The following is a 12,244-nucleotide window of genomic DNA, read 5'->3' as shown; positions in this document are numbered from 1 at the left end:
CCAGAAAATTTGCTAGAGGGGATGTAGGGGTGTCAAAAAACTTTTATCCTAGGGTTGGCCAAACCTCACAACCAAGGGCTGGGAAATGGAAGGAGGGGGCCTGGGTTTAAGTCCCATATTCTTGAGTATAGAAGCTTGACATTTCCACTGAGTCTGTATCAGTCAGCTTGTCATCATATGGCAGGCTTCCCCCTCATAACACCATGAAGAGTAGAACCTTTTCTCTCCCCCCCCCACTTTTCTCATGTGTGTTCATCTCCTTCCTTTGTTAGCTTTGCCTTATCTCCACCCATAATCAATATGTTGATTGTGACCTCCTTTGGTCAGAGACCTACCTCTTGCTTACGTTACATTTCTTTGAAACACCAGCTACACTGTGGGCTAGAAACTTGGCAATAACAATCTCTTGTTCTGCACCCAGGCAGCAGAAGTCAGCAGAATCTTCAGAGTCTTCCCAACTGGAGGAGGAAGTAGATGAACTGTCCTTGACTGACCACAATGAAATCATGGCCAGATTGACATTGAAGCAAGAGGTTAGTCCAGCAGCAGCATGGCTTTTATGCTATCATATTCAGGCCCGAATCAAATTGGATTGAATGCTAAACCAAATGTCATAGCTGAACCCTTGAGCTAATATTTTCATGTTAGCAAGCAGCACAGCTGAGTGTCCTTTCGTTCCACATAGAATCTTACTGCTGGATGGGACTTGTAGTCTTAAAACAGTAAAACAAGTTACTAGACCTTAGGCCCGCTGCAAGTTTTGAAACTCTGAAGAAACTTGTATTGACCTGGAAAAATTTCATTCGTGGCCTGGGGAGTGAAGAGTTAACATCATCATAGGCCCAACCCCCCAAAAGCGTGCTTCTGCCATCACTACTGGTGTAAACTTTCTTTTATTGTAAGTGTTCCTCGGCAGCCGATTGTCAAGCAGAAAAGTGTTCTGCGTTGGGTGCTGTGAACACACACTTTGAAAGTTATCTCTCTCTCTCCCCCCCCCCATTGAACTAGAAACTTTGCTTTCTTTTAAAATGAAAGCTGAAGTTCTTGGGGTGCCACAAACTGCATGCTAGCACACAAGCAATGCTTGACAAGCAGCCTTGATTCCCAGTTATCCCCCTAAATGGCTGCTTTGGGGAAAGTGAGAGGGGGGGAGGAGGGAGGGAGAGAGAAAGAAAGAAAGAGAGAGAGAAAGAAAGAAAGAAAGAAAGAAAGAAAGAAAGAAAGAAAGAAAGAAAGAAAGAAAGAAAAAGAAAAGCCCCGGTGGGTCCTCTGCCAGGCAGCCTGGCTCACTTGCTTTCCTGGGGCTCCAGGGAATGAGGCTGGGCCTTTGAAGCTCTCAGACTGTCAAGAGGTCCTGTCTGGAAGAGAGCAGCAATTGATCATTTGTGGGCACATGCTGCATGTGTTTTTGGAGCAGGAGGCGAGAGAAGCGCTCTGGCCAGCCACGATCCGCCAGCAGGCAGGGAGAAGCCATTACTCATATCTTAAGTGGAATTCCAGGAGCCTTGCCAGAGAAATAGCTCAAGGATTGTGTCATGAACATAATTTCTCTGATAGATGCTGGTAGCTATCCCCCAGCCCTCCTGGTGTTCTTTTCTATGAAGAGCCAGGCACCATTTTGACATCTTTTGCACATGTAACACTTTAAAGTCAGGTCTGTGTGGTATCTTCCCCCGCCCCTCAAAAAAATCATTCCTCTTAGGCAGGTGTGGGGAAGCTATGATCCTCCAGCTGTTGCTGAACTACAATTCCCAACAGCCCCAGCAAGCGTAACCAATGGCCAGGGATAATGTGGATTGTAGTTTGAGGGCATCTAAAGGGTCACAGGTTCTCCCAACACCTGCTCTAATGCAAGGATGGGCAACCTATGGGTACCTTCAGAATGTCTGAATGTAATTGCTGCATCCCTGTGGGGTCTACATGGGCTTTCCAAGTAACACCTTTATAGTTAATCCTTTTCGCTCAGCCTTTTGATGTACACCTCGAAGATCTGATCAAATTGTTCCTTGTAGTGGTGGGATCTGGCTCACGATACACCAAAGCCCACTCATGCTGGCCCCCACATAACCTCCAGTGATACACACATAGATTTTCCTTCTCCTCGCAAGCCTCAAGAGTTCACAGGTGTCTGCCCACTCCCTTTAGTCTGACAAAACAAAATCAAGTTTGGGCTGGAGGTCACCTCCAGGGTGATAGCAAGCCCAGATGTCTTCCCACCCCCCAGCTCAAGACTCAGCATGCAACGTGAGGAATTTCTGTGTGGCTTACTAGTCTGTTCAGGCACCAGGGTCTCCCAGAAGGCAAAGGCAGGAGTTCAACTCACTTTGCAAGTAGAAGGCCCCAGGTTCAATTCCTGGTGTCTTCAGGCAGGCCATGTGTCCTCTTTTTCCAGGGGTGACATTTCAGGGGTGACATTTCAGACAAATTGCATTTATTTGCTTTGAATGGCCATCATAGCATCCTTTTTTTTTTTTTGCTCTTCGAAGTATGGAAACCCTAGCCGAGAGAAACCCCCTACCTGAAACCCCAGAGATCTGATCAAAGTTGGTCTTGAGCTCTTGGATGATGGTCCGAGGTGGTATAATGCAGCTTCTTGTCACAGATGACAATGTTGAAAATGGACCAATGGTCTGACTTGGTGTAAAGCAGGTTTCCTTAGTTCCTGCGGAGCCACCTGAAGCACAATCTCCATTTGTTTTGCTTCACATACAGGGCGACGACGGACCAGATGTTCGTGGCGGTTCGGGCGACATCCTCTTGGTCCACGCCACAGAGACCGACAGGAAAGGTATCGCAGAAGTGAGAGTGGCTTGCTGAAAACTCCCCACATCACTGTCACATTTTGCAGATTAGGGCAGGCAGGATCCTTGAATCAGGGGCAACACACAAAGGAGGATTCTGCTTAACTGCAATCAGACAAGAGATAAGATAACATTCGCTGCAACAGTTATAGTTGTGTGCATCTGTGGAGGGGAGCGTGTTAGCTCCCTGACTGCAAGTGGAGCCACTATGGATTTCATTGGGGTATATGTGGGCTTGTTGTTTGCATATTGTCAGTCATTTCCATTTACGGTTCTGATTGTTGTTTTTGCTTAGTAAGAGCTTCAAAGTTGACTCTGCACTGCTCACATATTAAATTCAACTGCATTCTATCCAACTAGGTTCCACTCAAGAATTGGCTCATTGAAGTTAATGTACCTAAGCATCTTATCAATTTCTGTGGGTCTGCTCTGAGTAATACGCAACCCACTGAATGGTGACTAGATTCCCATGCAACTGAACATGCTGAAGTTTCCCTTCTTTACTGTGATATTGTTTGCTACAACATCTCTTGTCTTAATTGATTTTGAGAGTTGTATTGGAGAGTCATGATAAATGAAGAGTGGGTAAGAAATTTAATAGATACAGTTGTTGTTGTTATTATTAGCAGCAACAACAGCAACAACACACTGTGGTTTGGGTGTTAGGGTTGTGCCTTAGAGTCATGTGCTCCAATTCTCTCTCTGGCTTCCTGACCCCCTAACCATGATCTGAGTAAACAGAGACCATGTGTTTATTTGATTCTTCCCCTTAGGCATGTTTGCTGGGACGGATGAGCGTTGTAGCCCAAACCACTGAGAGGGCACAATATTGGGTGAAAGCTGTTCTGTTGATTGACAGATGTCTTATCTTTTCTTCTCTTCCTCCTTTTGTCCTCAACAGATTTGGTGCTGTACTGTGAGGCCTTTTTGACCACTTACCGCACGTTCATCACACCTGAAGACCTCATAAAAAAACTGCAATACAGATATCCTTTCAAACACTCAGCAAATCTCCCCACCCCTCTCTCCCCTGCCCAAATTGTGCAGTGTGTCTACCTTCCAAGAGGCAGAACCCCTAGTCAGTTTAGAACAGTGTCAATGTGGCCCTTCCTAAGTGCATTGGCAGAGTATCTGCTTTACATGCAGAAGGTCTCAATCACCAACATCTCCAGGTAAAAGACTCCTTCTTGAAATCCTAATAACTGATGCTGGGCCCTGTATTGTCTAGTTGGTCTGACCTGGCATAAGGCAGTTCCTTAGGTTCCTATTTAAAATCTTTTTTTTCTGGAACATGAGGACCAGATCCTTGCTTTCATTTTAGGGGAAGGGCCATATCTCAGGGCACCCGCTTTGCATGCAGAAGGTCCCAGGTCCATTCTCCATCCTCTGCAGGTAGGGCTGAGAATGTCCTCTTGCCTGAAACCCTGGAGAGCCACTGTCAGTCAGTCTGGGCAGTACTAGGCTCAGTAGAAGGCAGCTTTCTATATTGCTTTGGGTTGTCAGTTGCACCCAAAGATTCCAAACAAGGTGATGTGAAGAAGCTTGAGGTTTCTCTCTTCTTCCACCCCCCAGGAACCAGGTTGTATATCAGAAGAGGAATTTGTGAAGACTGGAGTCTTTGGACAAAAAGAAGGGAATATTTAGACTTCCATTTGAGCTGGAAGGGGACCACTGCACTGTGGCCACTCCCTGGATGCCGTCGTGTTTTCTCTCCTTAGGCATCCATCACATTCACATGCTGAAACACAACTTTATTTTGAAATTTGCACTTTTCTGAATTTTGTGATGCAGTTCTCCAACCCAGAAGCAGGCACAGAAAAGAGGGGGGGGTTGGGGGTGGGAGACCGCCACCCTATGGGCGAATCTTGACGCACCAAGGGGGTCCATTTTTGCCTGCAAGGCCATTTCCCCACAAATAAAGCCCACCTACTGTCTTCACTGGTGATGTCAGCTGATGGGCAGGAACTTCTCCTTTAAGTGAGCTGCAGGAGAGCAAAGAAAAGGCTAAAGAAGCCTGTGAAATGCAGGCTTCTTACCCATTCTCTCCCCACCACCTGCTTCAAGGAGAAGTGCTTAGTGGGACCATAGCAGAGAACCTGCATACAGAGCTACATATGTGCCAGGAGAAATGTGCATGAAAGTCGCTTGCTGTTTTCACACAGACTTTTTTTTGGGTGGGGGGGGGGAGAGAGAGATGTGTAAGTAGATGCAGGAATGGGTCGAGCTGAACCTTAAAAACGAAAAGCTGAGAGTAACCAGAATTGACAGATTTATCCATCAGCATCTTTCATAAGGGCTACTGTTTCTCTTTAAGGTTTCAGGGTAGATGGCAGTTCTTGCCAATCCCTCTCCTCCCTACAACCATCTTCTTCAGTTCTGGGGGCCAAATGAAGCCCCCCAGGCCTCTCTTTTCTGACCTTTGGAACTATCTCCAGGTCACAACTCTTCTCTTCAGGACACACACGTACACCTCTCACTGGCCTTGCAACAAAATCTGAGTGCTTTCACCAAGCTGGAATGCATCCTTGAACTCTGATAGTGCCCCTTGCTTGCCTGGTTGAAGGATAGAGGGTGTTGGGGGGGGGACTGGCCTAATGTACAAAGATAAATGTTACATCCATTCCTCTGTCCTCTTTTGCCACTGGCCCATCCATGTGGCCCCCACAAGGTATCCCAGTAGGGAATATGGCCCTTGGGCTGCAAATGGCTTCCTGCCCCCAATCTTTCTGCAATGGTAGGGGTGTTTTGTGTCTCTCATTTGCCTCTCCCCCCCCCTTCCCTTCCACTCCTGCACGCAAAAGGAGTGATGCTTTCCCTTGGTGTTGCAGAATGCCATCCCTGCTGCCTTTGTCCTAGGGCGATATATTTTTCTAAACCACCCACGTTCTCCACTTGAGCGCACAGGCCTTGAGTCGTGTGCCAGCGTGTTCCAGAGGCATGTGCCACATCTGGCTCATCACTGCCACCTGCTGCCAAGAAATGGCCCCTGCTGCTGCTGATTAATGTGACGCAGCAGCCTCTGCACTGCCCTCCTCCCAGCTGTCGGTGGAAATCCTTTGCTCGTGGCCAGAAGCTGTAAATCTATGCTCCCATCTGCACAGGCAGGAATGAAAGCAGCAGCATTCTCTCAGGCAGAAGGCAGGAATGAATCCGTGTGTGTGTAAAGCCCCTGTTCGCTTTTATTTCTGCATCTCCTTTCTTTCTGTGGCATCTCTCAGGGATGTGGGTTATTAGATCTGTACCGTTATATTGCTTTGCCTTATAGGTTTCAAGCTGGATGAGAAGCAGAAGCTTTGGAATTATTATTATTATTATTATACCCCATCCATCTGACTTGAGCTTCTCCATCCACTCTGGGCAGCTGGAAGTGGCACTGTGCCGTGGGAATAGGTATGGCCAACAGACTGCTGAGCTTTTCCTCTGTAATTATGACGACTAGCAACTGGCTTTTATTTTTGCAGTGTCCTTAGGTGCATGTGAATCCCGGCATGTCAGCCAGGAGCTCTGGGTACAAGTCTTAGTAGAATGGGGTCTTTGAGCTCTTTGGGAGAAACTGGATCTTACCTTACCTGGGAGCATTTACAGCCAAGCCAGGCCAAGGAGAACCAAACAGGCTTCCTAGGTGGGCAGAGTTATCCTGGAACCAGGAAGATAACGTGCAGCTGTTTCTTCGTAGCCTGCTGCAGCCCAGGAATTGGGATCCCTTGGTCCTCCAGCTGTTGCTGGACTCCAACTCCCATTATCCCCTGCCAGCATGTCCAGGGGTGATGGGAGTTGTGGACTTGTGTCATCTGGACTGGCAACAGTTTTGTGATGCTTGAATTTAATGCTTCTCCCTGAGGCTGCTCCTCCAGGTTCAGAGATGGAGGGTTCATTGTAAAGGAGAGGTGCCTTAAGGTGTTCTGCATTGGTTTGGTCCCTGCAACTCAGCTATATCATGTTAGTCCTTTAACTTGCCCCTCAACATATGAGAAATTCTGCCACTGTCCAGACACCTTCAAGAAGCGAGTAAGCAAGAACACCTTCTTTGTCCTGGTCCGAGTTGTGGATGAGCTGTGGTAAGTGAGTTTTTTTCTCATTTTCTAAGCACAGTTGCGTGGATCTGAAATGCCAGTCATTGCACCACATGGAGGAGATGTATCCCCACCCCCTTTGTGAGGTTACCCAGGGCAATGGACAGAAGTCCCTACAGAAGTCCCTGATGAGAAACTACTACAACCCAGTCACCACTACTGCTGGTCTTTATGTATTTTTTCAAAGCATTAAACATGCATTAAGACAATTGAGAAGTTATTAGATCTGCACCATTTAGCTGCTTCACAGCACAGATTTTGGGGCAGATGATAAGAGCAGCTGCTTCAGAAGTGGCACCATGCTTCACAGCAGATGCAGAAAACAGGCTGTTGAACTTTTTCTGCTGTGATCATGAGGACTAGCAGCTGGTTTTCATGCCTTTTAAAAAATAAACAAAAACTCACATCAGAATGAAGAGTTTTCATTAAATATGACCATGGCAAGAGTTGGCCTGGAGATTGTCACCAGCTCTGCTCCTGGATCTGATGTTGGGGGTGAGGGGAAGTATTTTTGCTCTTTATTGAAAGCAAGTTGGCTGTAAATCCAGGACCTTGTGCTTGTATTTTTCCTCCTCTCTTTTCCTCATGTGCCATGTCTTTTTAGACAGCTTTTTTTGGGTAAAACACTGGTTGTAAATGGTGTGGGTGAGTGCAGCACATGTACATATATACTGGCTGAAGGGGACTTGCCCTGGGTTTCTCACACATTTTCTTTCTCTTTTTTTAATGAATATTCCTTTATTAACAATATTATCAACATTTACATAGTTTACAAATTTACAAGCTTTCCATATCATACCTTTCCATTCCAAATACTAATAAGTCGTTTAAAACCAAGAACAATAATGATGATAATAATAATAATAATAACAGTGAATAACAAAATACAAAACAAACAAACAAAACTAACATATATATATACTAATTAAATAAATAAAATAAATAAATAAAAAGCAAAAATTAAAATTAAATAAATTCACACATTTTCTTTCTCAGTTTGGTAGAGCTGACGGAGGAGATCCTCAAGTTGCTCATGGACCTTGTGTTCCGCTTGGTCTGCAATGGGGAGCTCAGCCTTGCCAGAGTCCTGCGCAAAAACATCCTTGACAAAGTGGATCAGAAGAAAATGCTGCGATACACCAATTCGATCAAACCTCTTGCAGCCCGATGGGTGGCAGCCAGGTGAGATGATGCTGTTTTTGGTCTCTGCCCTCAAATGTAGGGGGAAACCCAATCCCAAGCCAAGGATCCCAAAGTCTTTGTGAAATATATTTGCTCAAATATCTTTTGCAAAATGTCTGGCACTTGCAAGGTTCAAATTGCTTTTATTTATATATAATTTCTTGCAAGCATTCAATGCCAGAGTAGAATGCAATACTTGCAGTTCGTTGGAGTAAATTGCACCACACTTGAAGTGCTTCTTGGTGCCCACATTATTGTGTATGATTTCTTTTCCTCGCTACTCTGGAGTACTTTTAGGTCAAAAAGGAAAGCAGTCCCATTGAGTGGGAACCTGCTAAAAAAGTTCAGGAAGCTGGGGGCGGCACCTATATATTTATCCTACCTTACTAGTTTCTGTGATGTCACCAAACGTGTGCAAACCTCCCTCTGCAACTAAAATGACTAGAAACTTGGGGAGGCCTAAAAAGGAAGCGCAAACTAAGACAGTCCAGAGTTTGTGCATCACCTTTTTCATTCTTTCCTTGTCCAGACCGGGGACCCTCCACGATTTCCACAGCCATGAGATAGCAGAACAACTGACCCTCCTGGATGCAGAGCTCTTTTATAAAATTGAGGTATTACAAACAACGTGTCAGAGTTGGCCTGTATTCTTGTAGAAGAAGCACCTAAACTGTACTTAGTGGGAGAACAGCTGCTGCCCCACAAAAAATACATTTTGTGAAAAGGTGAAAGGCTCCTTTTAGCCCAAAGCACCACTCATAGGTGGTTGCCTGCTAACTCCACGGTTTTCTGGTTCCTGGGGTCACATTCACACTTAAAACACATGGCTTCCCCCAAGGAATCCTGGGCACTGTTGTTTGTTAAGGGTGCTGGGAATTATAGCTCTGAAATGGCTAAGCTACAGTTTCCAAGGATGCTTTGGGGAATCACAAGACTGTTAACATGGGATTGATGTGCTTTAAATATATGGTGCGGATGTGATGTGTGCTGGCCTCCCTCCTAAACAACTTTTCCAGGGCGGGGTGCAGTTTTTTAATACACACTCAGAGAGAGAGCTTTCTTTTTTAAATATATGTTCTTATTATTATTATTATTATTATTACCCATACCAAACAATTGCAAAAGTAATATTGATTAAAGTATTAATGTAAATTAGCCTTCCTCTCGCCTTGAGCTGGATTTCAGATTCAGATTCCATTTCTTTAACGCACACGTCCTATTCTACATATAGAATTAAGAATCTTCCACTTAACATAACATGCAATCTACTGTGAAATACAGCACTAATGTTCCCTTTACAGCATTCATTGTTGTTGTTTCTATAACCCATCATCAAAACAATTGACTCCATGAATTGGATTTGCATTCCATTTTTCTTCATTCATCTATCCATTCTTCAACTGATCCTGTTTTTACCTTTAAAAGACCAAACCATTTTATGTATAGTTGGAACCATCCTACTAGATTCCTGAATATTTATAAAATAAGTGAGCAGTTACACGCATACACATTTTGACAGTGCAGCTTGGGCAGCTCTCAGTGTCAAGGGGAAGCACTCCCTTCCCTGGACGTAGCTGTGTTTTCAGTGGCAAAGGGGACAATCAACCTTTGTCCCCTTTGTCACCTTTTTTCTTTCCCTTTGCAGATCCCTGAAGTTCTACTTTGGGCAAAAGAGCAGAATGAAGAGAAAAGCCCCAACTTGACACAATTCACCGAGCACTTTAATAACATGTCCTACTGGTAAGAAAGAAGACAAAAGAGCAACAAATCTCACTTCCTGTCTGGTTTCGGAGTTGCATATTTTGTTGGGAGGGGAAGCTGCATTGATGACAAGAGGGTGTGTGTATTTTGAGGGATCACAGGAAGGGCTGTGGTTCTGAGCAATGCACAAAGGAAGTCCCTGGTTTGTGGCTCACATTTTTTTTGCCAAGAGGCAGGCTTTGGAGGTCTAAGAGGTTCATTTTTATTCAGAGTAGTGCCATGAAGTGTTGTTTATTTGTTTACTGCATTTCACTTTTCTGAACGCAAGGTGGCCTATACAGTTCTTCCTCTCCTTTCCTATATTTTATCTTCACAACAGTCCTGTGAGGTAGGCTAGTGACTGGCCAACATTCCAGCATTCTAACCACTACACCAGGCCATGCTAGATGTGATCTCCACGCAAAACATCCTCCTCCCCATGAAATCTAATCCAGCTTGTTCATGCCCTCCCACCATGGTACTTTGCATTTTCCCACACCTGCATTAATTTGAGGGAAATAAAGTAGCTCTGGTGGTGAAGTCCCTCTTCTGAAACCCAAGAGAGCTGCTGCCAGCCAGTGTAGACAATACTTCTTTTCTTTTTTAATAAATTTCATTAAAATTTGGAAAAAGGAATACAAAAATTAATATCAAATATCTTTTTATCAAAGCTAATCTAAATAAAAACACAGGCCAGGAAAGAAGAAAAAGAAAGAGACTGGAAGGTAGAGAAAGCTTACAGGAAAAAGGAAAAAAGAAAGAAGGGAACAGGAAAAAGGATTTCTGATTCTTCATTTGATTCTTCATATAATATTGAGCCCTTCCCTTAGAAATTGCCTTTTCCCCTCTCACCAACCAACCCACCTTTTGAGTTAGCACAATCTACTAGTCCTCAGGAAAGGTTGCTAGGGATGACACAGCCTTCCTCAACCTGCCAGGTTTTGGGGTGGTGGTGGGAGATGGGACAAGGCTGACATTGGGGTCCCTGCTAGGAAAAATATAACACACTGACTCACAAACATCAAGAAAAGTGTTCCACTGTCTGCTGTTCTTAAAGTGAGTGCTGAAGATTAGTTCCTGTGTGTAGGAGGTGCACATGTTTCTTGGTAATTGAGAGAGAGAGAGAGAGAGAGAGGAAAGCTTTTTGCGCAAGAGAGCAATCATTTTAAACCAGGGGTCAGCAAACTTTTTCAGCAGGTGGCCGGTCCACTGTCCTTCAGACCTTGTGGGGGGGCCAGACTATATTTTGAAAAATATATATGAACAAATTCCTATGCTCCACAAATAACCCAGAGATGCATTTTAAATAAAAGCACACGTTCTACTCATGTAAAAACACCAGGCAGGCCCCACAAATAACCCAGAGATGCTTTTTAAATAAAAGGACACATTCTACTCATGTAAAAACACGCTGATTCCCGGACCGTCCACGGGCCAGATTGAGAAGGCAATTGGGCCACATCCGGCCCCCGGGCCTTAGTTTGGGGACCCCTGTTTTAAACAATAAACAAAACACCAAAAACAAACAGTAAAAAAACAACAACCAAATGTAACAATTTCAACATAGAATCATAAGAGACAAAAATTAACAGCAACACCAGCAACAACAACCCCCCCCAACAAACCCCCTAAACGGCACCCCAGCCCAAGATTCTGTTCCGCAGCCTCAGCTTCTGTAGCTGGAGACAGGATGCTGCCCTCCCAGGCCAGGTGGGAAAAGGCCTGCAAGGCAGGGGGCAGGTCTTCCAGGACTACCAGCCAAGATGAATCAGGAAGCCAACATTACTGGTGCTTCAGCCAGCGCTTAGCAGCTCAGCAGGGATTCCTGGATCAGAAACCTGCTTGAACTGTTTAATCCTGATGGCTGCGTTGTTGCATCTCTCCCAATCTGCAAACTCACAGGGTCCGCTCAATAATTATGCAGCAGGAGAAAGCCCAGGACCGAGAGAGGTTGCTCCTGAAGTTTATAAAGATCATGAAGGTAAGTCCTGCAAAGGGTTGCTATTACCACCACCATCATTGTGAGGGCCCAGGGACTTGGAGGCTTGAACCTCATTGATGTCACAGCCTAAGACTGAAGCCTGATCTAGGGATACACCTGTGTGGGTCAGACTGGAGATGCTTTGTGAATTTTGGCAGGTCCAAATTCCAAAGCAGACTTAACCTGATCCACAGTTCCAGGACTAAGGTGTGAAGAGGAAAGTGACCCCTTACGAAATCTGTACTGTTAGCAAATTCCAGGAGGTTCTACATCTGCCCACAGCACAACCCTTTGCCCTGACAAGTGGCCTTTCATTTCATTTTGTTTTCATGTTTTTATATCCCACCTTTCCTCCAAGGAGCATGCGTGGTTTGCCCCCTCCCCATTTTATCCACACAACAACCATGTGAGGATAACCTTGTAGTTGGCTAAGCAGCACAGTGACTGCCCCAAGGTCACAGCTTCCT

General features: G+C 45.0%; 1 protein-coding gene across 11 annotated transcripts in view; it reads left to right on the top strand.

Annotated features, from left to right (window-relative positions):
• Positions 1-12,244, top strand: part of RAPGEF1 (Rap guanine nucleotide exchange factor 1) — a 110,937-nt gene that overhangs the window by 94,284 nt on the left and 4,409 nt on the right. For 10 of the 11 annotated variants that reach the window (XM_033138133.1, XM_033138130.1, XM_033138132.1 and 7 more), the window contains 8 exons: positions 422-533; positions 2,713-2,788; positions 3,703-3,787; positions 6,767-6,859; positions 7,871-8,056; positions 8,586-8,670; positions 9,702-9,796; positions 11,699-11,777. In XM_033138133.1, the coding sequence (XP_032994024.1) occupies positions 422-533; positions 2,713-2,788; positions 3,703-3,787; positions 6,767-6,859; positions 7,871-8,056; positions 8,586-8,670; positions 9,702-9,796; positions 11,699-11,777 (811 nt within the window). The remainder of the gene's footprint in view (positions 1-421; positions 534-2,712; positions 2,789-3,702; positions 3,788-6,766; positions 6,860-7,870; positions 8,057-8,585; positions 8,671-9,701; positions 9,797-11,698; positions 11,778-12,244) is intronic. The other variant, XR_004425840.1, reaches the window with a different exon arrangement.

Source organism: Lacerta agilis, chromosome Z (genome assembly GCF_009819535.1).
Source record: "Lacerta agilis isolate rLacAgi1 chromosome Z, rLacAgi1.pri, whole genome shotgun sequence".
NCBI lineage: Eukaryota > Metazoa > Chordata > Lepidosauria > Squamata > Lacertidae > Lacerta > Lacerta agilis.
The sequence above is the reverse complement of the archived record's forward strand: the minus strand, read 5'-3'. Positions and strand labels throughout refer to the sequence as shown.